General features: G+C 36.9%; 1 protein-coding gene across 10 annotated transcripts in view; it reads right to left on the bottom strand.

Annotated features, from left to right (window-relative positions):
• ADAMTSL3 (ADAMTS like 3) overlaps positions 1–21,637 on the bottom strand; it is a 188,697-nt gene that overhangs the window by 45,158 nt on the left and 121,902 nt on the right. For all 10 annotated transcript variants that reach the window (XR_005268490.2, XM_027466441.3, XM_027466440.3 and 7 more), the window contains 7 exons: positions 17,109–17,266; positions 16,017–16,128; positions 12,574–12,712; positions 10,890–10,940; positions 6,428–6,632; positions 5,381–5,528; positions 3,865–3,949 (listed from right to left, as the gene is read on the bottom strand). Coding sequence is in view for 9 of the 10 variants with exons in the window: in XM_027466441.3 (XP_027322242.2) it covers positions 3,865–3,949; positions 5,381–5,528; positions 6,428–6,632; positions 10,890–10,940; positions 12,574–12,712; positions 16,017–16,128; positions 17,109–17,266 (898 nt within the window). In the remaining variant the exon portion in view is untranslated. The remainder of the gene's footprint in view (positions 1–3,864; positions 3,950–5,380; positions 5,529–6,427; positions 6,633–10,889; positions 10,941–12,573; positions 12,713–16,016; positions 16,129–17,108; positions 17,267–21,637) is intronic.

The raw sequence follows: 21,637 nt of genomic DNA, 5'->3' as shown, positions 1-21,637 counted from the left end.
ATGATGCCCTGTAGATCATCATGAATTTAAAATGGATTCAATCAGATGGCTGTAATTCTCAAACTTTTCTAAGACCTTTACATTTGTAGATGAGACTACTCTTTGAGTAAACAACAACAACAAAAAAAAAGTAAGAAAAAAATGCAAATTGGACTAGGCACAACTTTTCACAATTAGAATTTTTCTATAGATATCCTTATGAAGGCAGCGTCGTAATCTTATACTTCTGTTATCATCTGTTCAGGTATTAAAGATGCACACACTACAGAAGCAGCGTAGAGTATGTCCACCCTGCACTGTTACCAGTTTAACACTAAGGGAAGTGTGCATTCACCTGCACACTTGGAAAAAGCCAATGTGGGATGACCTGGAAAATAAAGCAGTAGCTTAAACTACTGATGGTAAGAAGGGGACTGACCAGCCCAACCCAACCCAATCAAATCTGAACTGGAAACTTAACTCAGCACAGCCTTCTCCAGCTTTCTGAAGATTTTGAGAACATGGTGTCTCTTTTTTTTTTTTTTTTTTTCTTAATGCCTGCAGTTCTTGTTTTCAGTTAAGACAGGAAATGCCTAAATCCTGAAAAAAGGCTGCTCTTGTGACATTTCCAGTCCAACCCGACTGCGCCAAGGGGCCTGGATAAAATTTTGCAGAAGCATCTAAAATGTTGGCTGCTTACTGGGGCAGAACTTCCACAGTGCTGGCACCCTACCCCTCCCTGAAGCACCACCTTTGCCTGATCTAAGCGGAGTTGCACTGTCAGTTTTTATCAATCTTGAGTGTAATGATATACAAAATCACCAGAAAATTTTCAGAGAAGTGAAAATTGTGTAATTGTCTTTCACCATGGCCACAATGGGGGCATTTCTGTGAAAATGACTGGGAAACACAATGAGCAGTAACCTTCATGAAACACACCATATTTCACCTTTAGTGAGTGCAACTCAACAAACCGAGTGATTATTTTTTAGCTCAGGTTGCTGAAAAAATATATCAGCTTTTGAAGACATTTCAATTTTGTCCTAAACCACGACAGGGAAAAGCAGTTGAGGTGTCTATTTCTTTAACTTATGATACAAAAAAGATGCAAAAATCTTGCTGAATCTTCTTTGTGAATCCCACTGTAACTAAGAAGGCTCAAGGGGAGAACATTTAAAATAATGATCGGTATCAACTGTCATCACATTCCACAACTGAAAACTAAAAAGGTCAGACCTACATTTTTTTTGGCCTCACTTTAAGGGCAGTCATATTTTATATTGCTAATAATAAAAAAAAGGAGCTTTTGAATGTTCCCTCTCTATGTAAATTCAGGACACCAACCGTGGTAGACCACAGCGGCAGAAGTATTTATCTTCCACAAGCTCCTTTTGGCATATCCACACTTGTGGGTTCTAAAACACAGCTGCATTTATTCTCTTATTCATTATCAACTAAAATATCACACAAAAGCATAGAAAGACAGTAGTAATAAGAGGATGGACAAGAAGTTGAGACTTCATATTGTGGTTTAAGTTTGTATGACAAGAGAATAACTAAAACTAGAAGTGATGGCATTTTACCAAGGAAATGATAAGCCTCCTGCTAGGGAGCGGTGGGCTATGAGTTATCACACTGGACCATGTGTAAATTAAAAAACAAACAAACAAACAAACAAAGAACACAAAACAAAAACACAAAGTGAAACATATCCAAACCAGAAGGAAATCTTGTTATAATTTACTCTGGGAGAAGTAACAACCTACTGGTACAGTTTCTTTTAAAATCCTAAACCCTGACCCAAAAAACGTACTCCAACTAGAAAAGACTGGAGCAGTTAGGGCATAAGGTTTAAAGCATCTAGTGAGAAACTGCTTTGTTTGCAAAGCACTGTCTACATGACCAACAGGCAATCTGCAAAAACAAATGAGGTCAGGGATCAGTTATTTCTCATTTCTCCTTACTCGACGGTTTCCTTAGAAGAGTAAAGTAAGAGCAGGTGGCAGCAGGTAGAAATAAACAAATAGAGAATCTGGCTGGAGCGTTAGAGCCATGTCCCAGGAGAGCCCAGAGTACTCTGACTAGGAAAGCAAGAGAACCTCAGCAGCACAGTAAAGAGGACAGCTGACTAGGGTCATCAGTGAGAAGTGGCCGGAGAAACCTTTTAGATGTGGTTGAAGATGCTTCTGGAAAATGTGAAAGATCGATCCTTGGACAAAATAAGGATCATGAATGAAAGTGAGGAAGAGCTAGAATTCCAGAGTAAGTGAAGAGAAAAAAAATTAGGAAACTGCATTTCTGCAGAGCTATGACAGAACGTACACATGGCTGCATTCACACTGCAAGGCCATGGTGGAATAGATCAGTCATGTCTAGGAAGGCATGAATAACCACTTTATTTTTGAGGAAAAGGTAAGAGTGAACCCGTTACAAAGTTTCCAGCTCAGCTCTATTATATTCTAAATATACTCTAAACTAGCATGCTGTGTCCCTGCCAGTCCTCCTTGCTTATTCTGTCTGACTGCTGCTGAAGAATCCTAACAACCTAAAGACTTCATTAATGCACAGTTGCCACAGGATTATTTTGTAATGCTATAGATGATTTTCTTTATTGCTTCATGCTGAATCCTCTTGAGATGTGGCCTCCTATACGTTCATTCTGATATGCTGACATTCAACAGGCACATTTGATTGCATCACTCCCTTTGACAATCACACTTTATTTTCATAACTTTGCTACTACTCTACCTGAATTCAGGCCACCAATTTGGAGAGTGAAATAACCACTCACAGTAGGTTGACCCTTGACTTGAGAGGCTAGTGCAGGAAAAAGTTTAAAGTACAGTCACCATAACAATGCAAACACCTGTTTGGCAAGAGGTTTCTTCCGTGAGTCACTGCAGGTGTAAAGATTTTATTACTCATGATCACACCTGTTGATGCACGTGTGCCAAAAATCAGGAATAGCTAGATGGAGGAATTAAAATAAGAGGTTATGGGGCATACTCTGCTTTCAGATAGAGCAATATAATTCCAAAGCTAGATGAGCTTTAGTAAGCTCATTTAAATTATTTTAAACTGTAGCTGGTACAAACAAGTACAGAATTTGGCTAAACACAACAGAGTACTGTTCAAAAACTCTCACAAAACCCTCATAGAAAGATTCTACTTCCTAGAAAGTTATATACTAAATATTGGATATATTATTTGAATATATGCAAGAAATGTACACAGCAATACAAGCAACTTTGTAGATGTCCTAACATACAAGGGACAGGAACAAATGTAGCTGGATTTAGGTTATGCTTTCATCCCCAGGACATAGGTGTTGTCAGGCTTATGCTCATCAGCTTTTAAGGGACTCAAAAAATCCAGATGTTATTTCACACACATGTGTGTAAAATGTCACAGCTTATCCCCACAGATTCAGCTAAGCTCATAGATCAGCAGGTTTTTCTCACTTTCTTAATGCACTGTCCCCCTCCCCCTCCAAGGAAATCCTGGCAACCCTACAAAGTACATTTTTAATAGAACCACTACATTCTTGAGGTAACGGCAATGTCTGGGATAAAACTGAACTTATTTACTGCACATCAGCTGAAATGCTTCCACACGCGTTAATTTTAGTCTTAATTAGGTTAAATTAAGATCCCTTTACTTTGCTTGAATGATAATAGGGACACTATTAATAGAGTAGCTCTGTGTCATCCAGAACAGGAGCTCCAGAAGCAAAGCTGTTGAGATATAAAATTAGGAACAGCTCACAACACAACTCATCTCCAAGGAGGGCCAAATGTCAAAGCAAACTGCAGAGCAACAGTCATTCCAGATGATCTGCAAAATATGCTGGAAATGTTTCTGCACTCTAAAAGACAATGTACTTACGTTGGCTCTTCTGAGACTGTTCTGGTCTCTTCCATTTCATGTGCCTGTTTAAACCACGGCAATTTTGCTTCCACAGGACTTTTTTCTGGTAGAGAAAGAGAAAACAAACACCTCAGCAATTCCTCCAAAAATAAAGCAAGTAGTAGATACTAGCATTATTCGTCTTAACATTTCACACTTTACATTGCCTATTGATCTAATGCTTATGAATAAAGATATACTGGATAATAAAATAAAATTGATTAGGAAATTTCTTCATGATGTTTGAGATCCATCCTGACACTATGCTTTACTGATAGGGTACCAGTAATCCAATTTTATTTCTATTTAATCTTCGACTTCTTTCCTACATCTTCCCCAAGTACAAGCAGTTTCTATTAGATTGTAGCTTATATTTCAGTGTAGTGAGTTATCATCATAACCTAAGTTTGTAGCTGAAAAAGAAGTCAGAACAAAGCAAAAACACATTATTCTGCAGATGGAGTGGCTTCATTAGATTTTCATGTGAAATGTTATTTTTGCTAACCAAGTTAGCCAGCTTTACCAAAATTACAATTCACCATAAAAAAAAAAAAAATAATAATAAAAAATTCTAGCATCTTTTATCTGTCTGAACATCCTAAACTTCTGTGATTCTTTTCTTGGGGTACTGTTAGATAGTTGAGGATGTCTACCTCCAAACCTAAGTGAAATCACAAAAGGTTCTTAGAATTTCAGTGCTGGTTTCTACCTCATGGTTTAACTCTGGATTCTTTGTGCTTGAAGAATTGTCTGGAATCTGAAAACATTGTGTAGAGAAATATAAGGTCATCTACAGACAACCTGCACCTTTTCTGTGTAAATTTTTATGGTGAATGTCTGAAATGTGGGGGAAAAAAAGGAGAAAGTAGCACCAACCAAAATGTTCTGGGCCCAGAGGGAGAGAAATTAGCAAGGGACAAGACATACTACTTCCTCACCACCAGCCCAACACATACACCTTTGTTTTTCCTTTCACCTTCACATCTGCTCTTTTATGCCCTATCAACTCTTTTAGAGAGTGTGCCATTTCATTCACCAGGCATTTTACATATACAAAAATGGAGAAAAGAGAAAGAAACCAGTTTGTCTATAACTCAATGAACCGATGAAGCCCACTGAGAATCTTGACACATTTCATGAGATGCAAGCAAACAACATCCCAGATGATACATACAGACTATCATTCCCATTTCAAGTGTTACTGAACAACTCTTCGTCACCATCTTGAACTCATTAATTCTGGTTTTCCCGGTTTGACCAAGCTGTATAGATCTGGTTAGTATGTTCACTTCATGACAGTCTGACCACATTATCAGCAAAGAATATCAGCAGGACACTTTTCCTAGCACCAATAATTAAAATGCCTATTTCTGCCAAGACTGAAATAAGTCCTAGTAAATTCCAGCTTCTGGCATTTCTGAAAGGTTACCAGGGGCTTTTAATTCTCTTAACAAAAATGTAAAACAATAACAGACCCAGACAAAATTCCAGTTACCTCTTGGCTTGTAACACGGTATTGGCACGATGCACTCTTCTTTTATGTGAAGTTTAAGTTGTGGATTACAGCCACCGACATGCTGCCCACGGTGGTCAATACACAGCACTACTCGGTAACGTAAGCCTCGGCCACATGTGACTGTGCACTGCAGGAGACAATGTAATCATCTCATTCTCTCTCTTTTTTATTCTATTTACAGATACTGACAAAAAGCAAGTTTGAAGTACTGGTATGTTCTCTAAAGTCTTTCCAGAATTAATCAGATATCAGAGACATGTGAATATGACCTTGCATTGCTAGGTGAATAAAAAGAAGGTTGATGCTGGAAAAAATGCCTAAGTTTTGGGAATACAAATGATTTCTTGGGGTTCTATAAAGCTTATCTGATTGGCAACAGTCTAAAACAGAAGTGGCTATGTACTGAGAATATGCTCTCTCAGAGTGGTCATTTTCAGTTTAAACTGGGTCAGACGTGCTGCAAGAACAGTTTCTTCACTGCATGTCAGTGATGTCATTTGGATGAACTAAGGAATTATAGAAGCGTTGAGCTATCTGACTGTATCAGATAACTACAGCCAAGATAAGTTGGCTTTATGTTCTTGTTCTTATAATGAAAGGTAAGAATGCTGGAAAATTACCCTTGCAGACATGTCAGCCCCTAGACAGCCATGCCTTTAGCTATTATATGGAGTGAAAGATTACATTTATCAAGAACTGAGAGACAAACAACCTGATTGCAAAGGGGTCTGACCTCTGACTCTAATTTCTCCTCCGTGTAAAGCAAGAATTCAACAGGCAAAAATAATTCTATGTGCTTTTCTCTACACAGACACGTTAACTCTTTTTTATTATCAGGCCAAGTTACTTAGCACAAACTTCTCCTAGTAAGTGCTATGAATTATGCTTGCTTTTTTTTTTTTTTTTTTCAGTAGCCCTGAGCTCACAAATACACGGTAACATAAGAATACAGGATTTCTTTAAGAGAAAAAAAATAATAAAAGTAATAATAATTATCATAATGGTCCAAATTGCTTTTCAACTTACTTGAGACCATTCCATTGCCACCCATTTAGGACAATCAAACAGATTACAGGTCTGAATGACTTTGGGTTTAGGGGCATACATGCATTTCCATTCTTCCACTTGCAGAATCTCTCCATGTATGGTCTCCTCTACACACACAAAACTTCTCCTCTGAATACCACCTCCACAGGAAACGGAACATGCAGTCCAAGGGTTATGTTCCCACCTGGAAAAAGAACTCATATATATTAAAAACAAGGCTATTTTTTATTTCTCTAAACTCTTTTAAAGTGCAAAATACCGATTCCAACATTAGCACAATTAAAGCTCACTGATATTTTGTTGCTTGATTCTTACCACACACTGAATATAAATACATTGAATTAGACTTAACTTGCATTATTCCAGACTTAAATTCATGTGCAAAACGAGAAGACAAACAACTATAAATTTAAGTAAGTTTCCCAAAATAACTGAAAGTCTAATTCTCACATATATGTTAAAGACCCTAAATATACCGAGTTTGATTACTGGAATGATTTTCTTGCAAATAGTCTACATCACCTAAAAAGAATATTTTTCACAGTTACTTTACATGGTCACATTGTACTTTTCTTACCATTGTCAGAGACAAGACCTGAGATTATATGAAGTCCAAAGACAAAGACAGAACTGGCTGTGCTGGCTGAGGTTGTTATTGCCCACTGTTGCTCATTGCTGCCCACATTATGCAGACTACCCTTAAAAAATCTGTTCATGAAAGAATTTTTATGGCAATTCTAATACTTGCTTTGGACAAAATCAGCTATTCAGCTATTTCAACTCAAACTGTCTTCATCCATAAGGACCCTGAACAAATTAAATTGCGACAGGTACCATTTGGCTGGTCACCACTGCAGTTCTGCAAGAGTTTTCCACCCACATTAAAATGCCATTGAATGAGTTTGTATTCATATTTTCCAACTTGTTTCAAGTAAAAGGCAGCTATTCTTCCATTTCAGTCACTTCAGCTAACCTAGCTGATTTCTCCTGAAGCAAGGAGATACAGAGATCAAGGAAAACTCACACAGCCCTGCCAACGAGAAGGGCTGTGGGGTAATAGCCTCCAACAGAAGGATGAAAAACAACTTGGTTGGGAGGGTATGTCTTCAAAATGGACAGTTGTGCACAGTCTTAGACCTAGCTATGGCAAAGATGGAAATTACTGCATGTTCTGGATTGAGAACATGGATGTTTTTAGGTTACAAGCTTTGTTTCAGTTATTTCTTGATCTTAGCATGAATGTACATTTAAGCAACCACTTTGCAACAAAAATTAACCTTAGTGTTCCAGCTCTTGCCACTTTTACACATTACAAGTGTCTATATCCTTTACCTATAGTTTAAAGTCAGCCCCACAAGATTTTTTTCACCCTTCACTTTCTATCTTGCTTTCTTTCCATCAGCTACCCAAACTAAAACCATAACTATGGGAAATGGTTGAGTTTTGCAGCACACGGTCTTGTTTAAAAATAATTTGTACTGACAATCGCAGGGGCTCAGAAAGGATCATAATAAAAAAATAACAAACACATATCTGTTATAAAAAATGGACACAACACAACAACTACTATAATACCCCTCCAAAATCAATTCTTCAAGATGAACTATCATAGAGGAAGTCAGAATTTTGGAGCAGATGAGACAGAGGCCTATAAATCAAAGGCAAATTTAAGTAATTATTATCCATTTTCTATGATGGTAGGTAAATCAAGGATACTTCCTGTTTTAAGCAGCTCTTTAGACTGCCTATAAAAACATATTAATCATGCTTAAGGTCAACAGAAGAATGAGTATGAAACATACAGCAAGCCATGGAACATTAACCATAGAATATATACTCAAAACCATTCAGAATAAAGCTAAATGCCTAAACATCAATACCATATCACTAGCGTAAAATATATTTGAAGAGGAAAAACTACACTTTTCTTTCTTTGATTTAAATGAATGACCATTGTTAAGTCATTTTCTTCCCCAAAAATAAAAAAGAAAAAGAAAAAGTCAGGAACTAAAGAGCAATTAACTGTTCAATGAATTAGCAGCTCATGGATTTATATATGTAAGGCTCACTGTGCTATATGTAATACTAGCCTCACAAGTGTTTATAGCATAAAGTTTTATAGTTGTTTTTCTTTATCTCATCAGTTTCGAACACACTCCAGATCCCATACTCCCATAAGCATTTTCAAGATGGAGTGAGGTCCATGGCTACTGGGGAAAAGGGGGGTCTTGGGCAAGCAGTCAAGGAGATACTTTCCAGAACCCACAGCTGTCAAGGGATCCTCAACAGTCCAACAAGTCTGAAATAAATGGAGGCATTCCAAAAGCTTTAAAAGAAAATTTTCATCCTGGGAAATTTTTCTATTTATTTCAAAAGAATTCTCCATCTGTAAAAATATTTCAGTGGGGCATTTACAACTCTAGCCACAGGAGAACTCTTTCAAGATCTTGCAGTGCTCACCATGACTTTCCCACAACTTCCTCGTGTGAATGGGAAAGTAGTGGTAAATGCCACAGGACTGCAAGGCAGCCCTGCACATGGCCCTTGTGTTATGTAGGAGGTGTGATGTATGACTGCTGGTCAAGGTGAGGGAGCCTGTACAGCTTTGCTCAAGTATATCTACAACACTGATTTTGTGCCTGCTTTGCAAGAACAGTTTTGAGTTAGCATGTGAACAGGTAAGAAAAGACAAAGCAGAAGGAAAATGTGGAAAAAGGCCCAGCAGAACTGATGTAGACTAATGCATTATGCATATGCAAATATATATAGATACATATATATACACACATATATGCAAATATATGCAATATATTTATATTGCGTATATATTATAATGCAATTACTTTACAGGCAACAGCACTGAAGCAAGACTTGTGTCCACACTGAACCAGGTTCACATCATCATGCAAGCACACAAACTGTTTCAGCTGCCGTTTTCTTTCAGTAATTCCAAAAAGATAGGGTGTTTTTACACCTCTGGTGTGTTTCCTTAGGTGCCCTCCCAATGAAGGGACCCAGTGAATCAGCCCACCCCATTTCCTCTCTTTCCATCCTGATGGCATCAACACTGCACCCTGCTTGGCTGTCTGCCGCTATTTTACAGTTCTTACTCCTGAGCACTGACCTATCAGGAAGACCATGATACCTTCTGACAGTACACACTGGGGTGCTGAAATGAGGCAGGCCTTCGTCTGCAGTTCTCAATGTTTGAAGTCAGAGAACCTGCCCACAGCTTTATCACAGGCATGATCTATCTCACCGCAGTATCATGCAAACATGCTGAGCACAGTAAAGCATAGAAAGGGGATTAAATTTCTCTTCTAACTGTTCTTCAAGCTCTGAGTAGTTCAGAAGATAAAATACTTGTGTAAATAAGTTGTGCTGACTTCCAGAGGATATGGGAAGCACAAAGGAACTTAAATTGGCAGAAGAAATGGAAGGAGAGAGAGACAGAACAATTATGGAACTTTACAGGATAAAGCTGTAAAGGAAAAAATCTCAATTTATGTATGAAAGCCAAAATACATCACTGGACAGCAGATCCACAGCAAGCGTAAATTGTTACAGAAATAAACTATGGCCATTTATATCAGCTGTAATCAGTAGCTCTACTGAGCCATGCAAATCTATGATTTCATTCATATTACTTCATATCTTCACTCCTTTAGAAAAATATACATTATTCATTTCCTGGTATACTAGAGCAGAGCTTCAACTGGGATAAATACACATCTAACTCCATTGACTACAATTCTTTACATTAATAGTAAGTCTAGCTCAATGCTTTTTTAGTCCTAACATCCTTCACAAAACATTTAAACCTTCCAGAGAAGCTTTACAATCCCATGATTGACGCAGGTGAAAAAAAGCAATAAAATGCAACAAACTGCTCAGATGACAATTTTAGGCAATAGACATTCAGACAACTCAGTATCTTTAAAATGCCGTGTCAGTCTTGAAGTCACTAAATAGAATGTAGGTTTAAATAATAAAAAATAAGATCTTTCAAGTGAAGAGGAAGTGAAGAGTCCTTTAACATAGGAAGACCAGTTGTATAAGTGAATATATTCACTGCTTACAGCTTTAAACTAAAAATCTTTCAGTAAGAGAATCCATGGATGTATTTTAAAAGAGATGTTCTTCTTGACAGTACAACAGGGGTAGGAAGTTAGGGGAACAACTCTTTATTCTGAAGTCTTTTAAGTCAATGTTTTCAAGAGCAACATATTAAGCTCTTACTGTTAAGTTAATTGTCCAGAGCATATTGAAATAACTCATTAGCTTCAAAACTGAAGTTCAAGACTATGTTATATGCTTGCTCTCCTGTACAACAACAACAACAAAACAGAAGATGATTTTCCACAATCTTAGTACTCAAAAAGTATATTTGCAGTCAAAATTGTGCTAACACTGACACACATGCTATTCTGATTATACATACCGAGGAAGTGGCTGGAAGTGATCATAGGGCATGATTTCTTTAAATCCATCACTGTCAACAAAATAAATATTGCATGATTATTTCTCATACCCAAGACTATACACTAAGTACATACTCAACATGATCTTGCTTAAAGTAAGCAATTTCCAAAGTGAAATGATGGAATCTTACATTTGTTATATTACCCCTGTAGCCAGCAATGACTGGTATAATCTTAACTGTTCTGCAGGGATAGAGAACTATTCACCACACAGTTTCTTCATTTCATTCCACCCCAAAAAATAAAAAAAAATAAAAAAAAAATAAATAAGGAAACCTTCAGCAGGATCACTGAAAAATAAAATTCTCTATCTGTGCTACTTTATTAATAAGAAAATTCTCGCACGTATGTGATGAAGGCCTGTGAAGAACATAAGTAACAGTGAAATAAATGCACTGCAGGATTCATTCTAGATAGGTCTGAACGGTGCTTTAGCATCCTTCTAGAGCTGTTTACTATGAATCGCACAGCATAAAGCCTTACTTCCAATACTACAAAATATGTTATTATATCTAGTAGTACTTCCTTTTTTTCTGTCTACATAAGCTAAATGTGAAAGGAAAAAGCTAATTATCTTTCTCTAATTTTCCTGTTCCAAGTTTGTAATATTTGGCAACCACAGCCATTAAACATTATTGAAGTCATACCACTCCATAGAGTGATCAACTCTCCAGGAAAAAATCTTGAAAGCCTGCACATCTATAACTGTTAGAGGTCACTATCAATGATTATGTTCAACAGGAATGAAAGGAAATGGACAGTTTAGCTATAGGAAATGAAATCCATTGAGAGTGTTTCCTTTTCTTCTTGCATATAAGTCTAGTTCGGCCAGCTGGCATATTAATGTGAGGTTCTGGGACTTGATACTGCTATGTTATTTTAAGATTCTTTAGCACAGCCAGGAAACCTCACCAGACAATCCAAAAGTTAGTTTGAAATACTGTAGTGCAATTCAATACAATTTATATATACTGTAGCCTTTATAATTTGGCAATAATATCCTGTGGCATTTGTACCACAAATATATTTATTTTGAATATTTTTTCCTATTCTTAATGTAATAGTAATAACACCAAAAACAACACAAAAAGCATATACACACACAAACAATAAACCACGACCATCAAATCAACAAAAGCCCCAAACTATTGACAATTCCATGGTACAAATAAAGAATGAGATTTTTTGTTAATGAATAAACCAAGAAAAACCAGAAAAAAAAAAAAAAAAAAGCTTGTATGATGACTGAGAACTAGAGCTACTCTCTGTCTTTAATGAAAAATTCTGAATAGCAGCATCAATAAAATTGAAAAACAGGCAAACAATCATTCCTTCTCACAAAACCTTACAAAATCTTCATGCTAGTGCCTTTGCAATCAGCATAATAAAGAAGGTAGAATTAGCACTTGAACAAAGGCAAACTGATATTTGCAGTATCTATGCAAAGCGAAGTCTCCTGCTGTACAGCACTTAAGTGGCACAAACCCACTTATAATGGTGACAGACATCAGCCTTTAATGTATGCAATAATCAACCAAGACTGCATAGTCTTAAAGGTGAAAAGAACCCAAATCAAATATATACAACTGCTTGTTCCTTAGTAACTGTCTATAGCACACACTTACATTTATTTCTCATACAAACCTAGAAGGACAGGGATCCATGTTGCATTCTTTTAGCTTGGGCTTTGGTTTCTTATTTTCTGGATAATAATGACAATAATGATCGGGAACAACACGCTTCAGGCGAATATCCATACATTCAGCGGAATTAAGCTGATAACCTAATGCAGAAGCAAAAATAAAATATGGTAATGGAGATAAATTAAAGCAGGTTTTGTTGTTCTTGTTTCTTTGTTTGTTTTTCCTTCTCAAACAATTTGCTGTCCATTTCATTAATTTCCAGTGTTACTTTCCCTTGGTTTGCTTTCAGACAAGGAAACACTGCACAGGAATGTGCTGGACTATGTCTTCATTTAAGGTTATTCAGTCTAACAGTGATGTTAACCTAGCCTAACACTAGATAGACTGACACGTAACTCTAGTAATACTGTAAGGATACAAGTGAATGCATGCATATTTCTGTGACACAAGTATACGTGTAATGGTGTAGCTCACCTGTCACAAGGTTGAGCCTACAGAGTCATACAGTTTTACTACACATTCCACAATTCCCCCAAGGAGGAGTTACCAGATATGTTAATAAGAGCTTTATTACATGGTCATGAATGCTAAAAACAAACAAACAATCAAACAAAAACACCCACCAACTTAAAACAGAAGGACAGAGGAATTGAAGAGGAGATCCAAAATCTTTGTTAAGTTAAACCACAGAAAACCAAGAAATAGTTTCAAGAACATTCCTAGTTGAAGAGCCAACAAAAGAAAACTTGAAGTAACTACTTGGTGAAAAAAAAAAAAAAAAAATCCATGTGGAAAGACTGGTTAACAGAAGGGATCTGAGTTTTATAAACCACTAGGTTTCTTTTTTGGCTAAGAAAAAAAGACTCATTCAGAAGAGCTGACTTGGACTTAAAATGAGGAGAGGAGGAGGATGTTCTGGTATGTGCAAAGAAAAAAAAGTTCGAAACCACAAGAATGAAAATCCAAATGGAGTCAATAAACTAACAGTGCAAGTGCCAGTGTCTACTGAAATTGCTATAGTATCATATATCAATAGCTTCATTTCTGTGTCTCTTGGCTGATTCAAAGTGTCATCGTGCTTGAGGGTGATAACCATAAAGAAGAACTAAGCAGTTCCAGTGCTCAGAGCATGTTCCTGTTCTTGTAAGCACTGAAAGTATCCAGGAGATATGCCATTTGCAAACAAGGTTAATACAATTTTAAAATGTTCTTGCTCATTCAAGCTTGACTGTGTTTTCTGACGTGTCCCTGTCACACTCCTCCTTCCTACACATGAAGATTACAGAACAAAATGTAGAAGAATTCAGTTGAGGAATGGTGGTGCAGTGATTCCAAGTCTCTGTTATGAGGAACTTTTTCTTTTAGTGCCAGTGAGAGATGCCAAACACACAATTTGGATACCAAATCGGCGTTAGATAACAGGTTTAATCAGGCAGCTGTAATAAAACTTGCCTGCATGCCTCAGTAATATGCCATTCCTAACACTGCTGCTTTCATGGGTAAGCAGTAGCTTGGTTTTGAGCTTTTTCACTCACTGGCCTCTCTCTGAACTGCCATTAAGAGTGTCAAGCTCTGTTGATTAAGACACAAGCTTCATATTGTAGACACACAGAAAAAAAGCCACAAAGTAGGGCACTGAAAACAAGGACTAATTTCAAAGAGATTAACATATGCCTAGAATTTTCAAACCATAACACTGGTCTGAATAAGGCCACATCTGAGCCACTAACTTTGTGTTTACATGCAGTCCTCAAAAATAACTGCGAAGCTTTATACTTCTTGCCTTGTCACATAGATTAGGTAAAATTCATAAATACAATTAATTGGAATCATCAGAGAATACGTATTGCCATTCACATGTCCAGTAAGTGTTCCAATTCAGGAGACCAAGTATCTTTTAAGATATAGTAGTTTCACATGGAACCACACATTTATATTGTGTTTCAGACTGAAGTGAGGTGCAAGTGCCAAAGTAGATGGTCCATCAAAAGATCCCCAGACTCTTTACTTGTGCCTTAAACATCTTTGATGCTTTTTACTCATGTCCCATGCAATTATTTAAACCATGTGTGTACTCTTCTCAAAAATCACTACACCAGTATCACTAAAGGATCTCTCAGTTTGTTTTACAGGTGACCTGGGTAATGCTGGCTGAACTTAAATAGCTACCTGTGATGTCAAAAACTCCTCTCAACACAAGGCCATGCTTCTTCCAGAACGAGATATGACAAACAGGGGACTAGGCTGGATAAGCAGTAGCAAAGCAGACCAGCACTTTATCAAAGCATTGTATAAACTGTAGTGTTTAAGTCAGGACTAGAAGCTACAACATACTACCTTCTGCTCTAACTACAGTCATGACCACGTGTCTAGGATCAGACAGTCACACAGCTAGTAGATAGTAGTTCTTAAATTCTATTTATTATTCTGCGTTCTGTGTAACTAATTTCTAAACTAAGTGTTAAAAAAATCAACTTCATGTCTACCACCATGGCTAGAAGTGCCTTCTTTTAACCTCTGAATTATCTTTATTTTCTCCTTTAATTTCTTTGTTTACTTTCCTAAAGTATCTTTTAGGAATCAATATTTTCCACTCTGAATCCCATATTGTTCTGGTTTCAGTTAGGACAGAGTTAATTTTCTTCCTAGTAGCTGGTAGGGTGCTATGTTTTGGCTTAGGATGAGAAGAGTGCTGATAACATGCTGATGCTTTAATTGTTGCAGAGCAGTGCTTACACCAACCAAGGACACTTCTTGCTCTGTCCTGCCAACGGGCAGGCTGAGGGTGCAACAAGAGCTGGGAGAGGGCAGACCCAGAGCAGCTGACCCAAACTAGCCAAAGGGGTATTCCACACATCTGACATCATGCTGAACAATATATAGGGGTGGCTACCTGGGGGAGGAGGGCCGGACTGCTTGGGGTTAGGCTGGGCATCAGTCAGCAGGTGGTGAGCAATTGCACTGTGCATCACTTGTTTTGTACACATTATTAGTAGTAGTACTATTATCATCATTATTGCTATTATTATTATTGTTATTATTATTTTCCTGTCTTAATGAACTGTCTTTATCTCAACTCACAGGCTTCACTTTCCCATTTCTCTCCCCCATCCCAGAAAGAGAGGCAGGAGGGTGAGCGAACGGCTGTGTGGTGTTTAGCTGCCGGCCAGGTTAAACCATGACACATATCTTTATATCTTAATCAAAGATCTTACTCAAGTGATCATTCCTTATGAGAGCTTGACTTCTGGTAATAGAAGATGAAAAACTTTTCTCATACTAACTGAACCAACTTACCTGCTACTCTGGCATGTATTTTTCTGAAGAACTACCAGTGTGCAAAGAACCACAAACATTTCAAATAATAAGATGTAGATGAAAGTTGTAGGTCAGCCACTTTCAATCTTCACCTGTAAACACTTCTGAAGAATTACCATTACTTACCTCCTCCACATGTCACTGTACAGGGGAAGAACTCAGTTTGTCTCCACTGATGACTGATAGGTTGATAGAAAAAGAACTGAACCACACTTTCTTTGGATCCAGAGTACCTGGTCTAGAGAAATTTCCATTACAACACATGTGTATATTGTACTCCACTGTTCATGACATTTCAAAACATAATTCATATGTAACAACAGTGCAGACAGTAATATGACAAGAGGCATATAACCTCTAGAAATGACAGAGTAACAGTAAATTTAAGTTTCCAATTTTCAAACTCTTGTATATTACTTTGTTTTTCAAAATTTTCAAGGTACTAATACGACTATTTGATTATCAATTCTTGCTTGGCAAAGCTCCCAGCTGTGTTCTTCTTCTTTATCTCTTTATCAGCAAAATATTAAAAATTTGCTGGAGGGGAAATGTAGAACTGACCTAAACATACTAGTTCATATTTAGGCAGGTATTACCGCACTTGTCATATCAAAAGTGAAGAATAATAAACATCACTGAAAGCCAATTTCTACAGCAAAACAGATAAAGGCAAGTGGCATGGTAATACTGAAATACATGCAATTCCCAGTGGAAAATTGTATGACTACCTTCCTTTGGCAGTTATTGATACATTTCTACTTAAAAAAAAGAAGTACATATATGATGCAAGACATCGATATGTGATCTGTGTATAAGAGAATTAGAAAAAGTAGTTGGATCAGCAATGTCTAAAGGAGATTTTAGGGTGCTGCTGGAAGCAATGTTCAGATTCAGTAGGTGGCAGTCTTCAATTGGATTAACATCAATCCAGTGCACAGGACTATGCTTTTACTCTTTCAGTAGTAGTTAGAAAAGTCCTGGACATTTTTCCATTAAAGATGCCATAGTACTTTCTACCACACTAAAAACGTTAACCTCATAACATTTTAATTTGTCTGGATATGCTTACTATAAATTAATTCTGGGCTTTAGTTAGGATTTCTTATTTGCTATGTAAAATATTTTGTTGTATTACTATAACCTGATGGACCGCTGCCTACTCTGTTACAGATACTTGCAATATGTTAGTAGACTTGTACACACATACACACATCGCACCTTCATAATGAAATCTGCTCCAAGAGGTCCTTGGATCTTTATGATTTCCCTGTCTGTACTCTTCTGAAATTCAACAGTTGTATTTTCTATTTCAAATGTTCCAGGAGCATCAAAACTGTGTTCTCCTTTTTCTCCTTGTAGTGTCTTTGACTCTATAACTAGGGAAGAAACATGCAACTTGTAAATTTAAACAGGATATTTTCTCTTTTCAAGGAACTCAGAAAGTAATGTTTGTAACTTTGTGTTGCAAGAAGTAGCAGTATAAATGCATTAAAAGAACATACAGAATATCTGTGAGACACTTCAGACTATAGGCTGATGCATGATTGCACGTGTCAATACAGGATCATACTAACCTTTCATACCAAAAGCACCTCTAAGACTGTTTTTCCTAGAGCAAGCACTCTACACAGTTTAAAGCCATACATTCAGCAGAACATGCTTAAACTCACAAAATGGATAGAACTAATACAAAGAAAAATAACTTATACTTGATGCAACTCTAGAGTAGCAGTTTCAGCAATTGGTCTCCAGAGAAGCCTGAATGGCATCAAACTCACTGCTCACCTCAATACTTTTATCACTCTACCCATTGCAGAGGTCATTAACTTAACTCAAAATATTTCCCATGTTAGCAAAAAACAAGGCCAGGAGGTCAGTAGCTGCAGCAATGCCTGATGTATGTCCCCTTCTCTGAACAGGTGGTGATGAAAACCCTTTTTGTGCTGTTCTGCATTCCTTGGAAACAGATTAAACTAACAGACCACAACCTCCAGAAGACAGATGAAGGATTTTAGGATTGAGTCATTTCCAGCAAACTGACTGAACTATAAGCTGACAAAGCTAAAGGAAGATACTCATAAGGAAGGCAGAATTTCTGGGATCTGCATAATAAAGTGTATGTGCACAGCAAGACATGACTTGAAATACACTGGTCTGGTAACAATCCATCAAGGCAGTTTATGAGAAAGGCATGGACTACATATTACTATAAGCAAGCTCAAAAAGTGTTTTTATTTTAATAATTTTAAGTGAAGCTGCTGTTTCACCAACTTGTGCTCATTTGAATTTATGGATGCAAAGACTGCTTTGTTTATAGCTCTACTAACTTTGCAGCTATAAATCCAAGAATTCAGGTGCCACAGACTGACATGTGGGTCAGTGGCCAATGTGGCCACTGCAGTACTACTCTGCAGGATTTTACCCACGTCAGGTGAATGCTGGCATGGGAATCTCACCTGAAGACTCCACCTTCATCAGGACTACTAGCAATAGGCCAACTTTATGTCTGCTGTATCACTGATTTTTCCAGCTAGCCATTTCTATACTTTCATTATGTTGCATAAAGGAGAGCAGACAATACTACTATAAGCCTGTCATGGATAAAGGTATATCAGAATGGAGTAGTTTCACACTGATAAATACTGCACAGGCAGGACAAAAATAGAAATACTAATCTAAAGCATCTTCATACTTTGTTCAAATGTTGTAAGTTTATATTGTATAAATTATGCAGACACGGTTACAATGACCGAAAGCATGTTTACATTATATAATGTGCATAGACATATCCCCAGAGACAGGATCAGATAAATTAGACTTTCTTTAGTGACTCCTCATTTTTCTTCCTCAGCCAACAATGGCCAGTTCTCCCAACAACTATTCATTTCTTGAAAGAATTAGTTATTTTGCAATGAAGAGCATTCTTTTTTTTTTTTTTTTTTTTTTTTTTCCTCCAATAAAGGCTCATAAAATCACTAATGTGGGAAAAAGATATTTGCATGACATTGAAAGCATTTCCTTGATCCCTTTTCTCTTCAGATTGATTTATGAAAACAAGTAGAAGAATGTCCTTAAAATAAGGAAGGGCTCATTTCATTTGATCACAGCCACATGGCCCCTTAACAATGGAAGAATAAGACAACCAGTTATAGGAAAGGACAAAGGATAAACTGGCAAGCAGTAGCTGATCTGTGATCAGCAGCTTAATTAAATATATATATATTCCGACAGTAATTACAAGTTTTTCTTGAAAGATGTAGGAATTATATGTGCTTGTGAGCAATGTACCATTTTTTCAAGAAAAATAGCTGCAGTACAGATGTCATCGTAAATTCACCAATTCTTCCAAATCAGAACTAAAATACTGAATGCCTTCCCAAAAAAGGTTTAGACAATTCAACCTAGCTCCCTAATGAAGCAACATAAAAAAGAAGAAAATGATTCAAGATATTCACAGCCATTTTTTGATAGTTTGAGGAAGTCTTCAGAATGCAGTAGGCTCTACAGTAATGAAGTAAACTTACAGCACTACTCAAAGGTTGTTTCACAGAAGCTGCTTGTAAAATGACTTGGAACAACACAATTTTGCTCATGATATCATCAATAATAAGTTCATAGAAAAATGGAATAAGGCAATGCTGACTGTAAAAAAAAAAAAAAGATATGATACTTAGTAAGATAAGCATCATTTTAATTAATAGTTAGAAATAACTTATGCACTTTAAACTGCTAGATCTTGACAGTCAGCTTATTTCATCCTGTCTCATGGAAGAGATATAAAATTTTGCAATTTAAAAATCTGGTCCTTTTCCTTTGGGTTATCTCCTAATCTTGTTACTGAAATCAAATACAAAAGTACTCCCTCAAAAACTCAGCAGGAGCAATCGATATTGAAGATATACTAGATGTAGTTTTTAAATAAAGGATTGTTATGGAAATGTGTAAAAAGTTAACGTAAAATCTGTCAGTTTTGCAGGAAAGGGCTTTGGAGGATCATCTAGCCATGACAGTGTTGTCATTCCTTGTAAGAAATCACATACTGCCTTACCACAAGGTTTTAACTTCTTCTTTGTCTGTACTAAAGTTAAGTGGAGAGTCACTGCTCTGTCCGTAGTTACTGTGATTGGACTGTGGCTGCCTCCAGGGCATCTTCTCCACAAGAACCCTCTAGAAATTGATTTTAATACACAGGTAGAAATGCTCAGCTCCATGTGGCAGAGACTTTATGCTAGAGGCATACCTATGCCTAAATAACATAATTAAAATGCCTGTCATACTCAATGTAATGTCACAATTGTACAATACAGCCTATTATTCATCCAGGTTAGCTATCACAACACAAGTGAGAGGTTAAAATAGCAGAAAATCAATGGTAGGTACCTCTGATTTTGAAACTGGAGCTCTTAGATGAGCTCAAGCCTATCTGAAAGGAACCTTTTAATGAGTCGTAATTACCCTCTTTCTCCAAGTACCTTGTATTTTTAATACTTTATGGTTATCTAATTTGGACTAGATAATTTATGTGAAGAGCATCTCTTTTTACCTGCAATGAAAACATATTCTGATGCTACTCCAAGACCATCTTTACTGTCTTCTTAAGATCCTCTAAAACTCAGATCTGGAGTATACCCAACATAGACAGAGATGCCATTCTAGAGTAAATTAACTTCCTCAAAAAAGCACCAACATTATCCCAGATTTTTAGATATTAGGTTCCACTATTCTATGGAATAACAAATTCAATGTATATGTTATTCTATATACAGCAAGGGTCACATACATGGCTAGAAGGAAGGTTAAAGAATGATGTTTCTACAGAATGACTTTTCCTTGGTCATAGGGTAGGAATCTAGCGATGAGTCAACTGTACTTTGTCAAAGTGGAAAAATAATTCCCTGGGAATTAAAATGCACCATTGTCTAATGCATTTACATCAGACACAAACAGATAAACAAATCACAGAAAAAGCAACAAATATTTAGATGATTACTACATATATTTGTTTGTTGTTTTTATGACAGTTTTTTTTTCTCCTGACAGCATTACAAAAATATCCTGAACTCAGCATTCTTGGATTAAGTTTTTGTAAGACTTGACCCCAAACTTACACTGTTTAACATTAAGTATTAATTCATGGTGCCTGTTATTGTGTCATTTTATTGAATAAGAGTCAAATTGGCAGATCTCAAGTACTTTCAACTCCATGTAAAGTCAATAGGATCCTCAGGAGTATAGGACTCCTGTGAAACTAGAGTTTCAAAGTTTTACTTCAGCAATCAGGTTCCTCATTCTAAGTTAGGGAAACATTTCCTTGGGTCTTTAGGACTCTAGACACGTAGGACAGGGAATTCTCCTGACTAATCACCTGTTTCTAACAAGATGTTCACAGGTGCCAAAGACCTAGAACAGTCTTACTTTGTGTTACTTCCCCTGTCAGGATTAAAAAAATAAATAAAATAAACCCCTATGGAAATTTCTTACCAGCTGTAGTTAGAAGACACACTGCAAAAGCCTCCCACTCTTAGTGGCAGGCAGGAGTACAGCAAAGCAACAAGGGGAACTCACTGCAGATCTCTCACTGTGTCTAGGGATGCATGGAAGAATTCCAGGGAAACAGCTCCTGCTCCCAGTGCAAGGAGGAGCAAGTAATGTTGCTGCTCAAAAGCTCTCTTATCAGTGCAATTTATTCATACATAGCACAATACAGTGGCTCAAAATAAAACAATTAATTCTTTTAAAAATACAAG

The sequence above is a fragment of the Anas platyrhynchos genome, chromosome 11 (genome assembly GCF_047663525.1).
Source record: "Anas platyrhynchos isolate ZD024472 breed Pekin duck chromosome 11, IASCAAS_PekinDuck_T2T, whole genome shotgun sequence".
In the NCBI taxonomy this organism is placed as follows: domain Eukaryota; kingdom Metazoa; phylum Chordata; class Aves; order Anseriformes; family Anatidae; genus Anas; species Anas platyrhynchos.
This window is presented reverse-complemented; position numbering and strand designations above follow the sequence as displayed.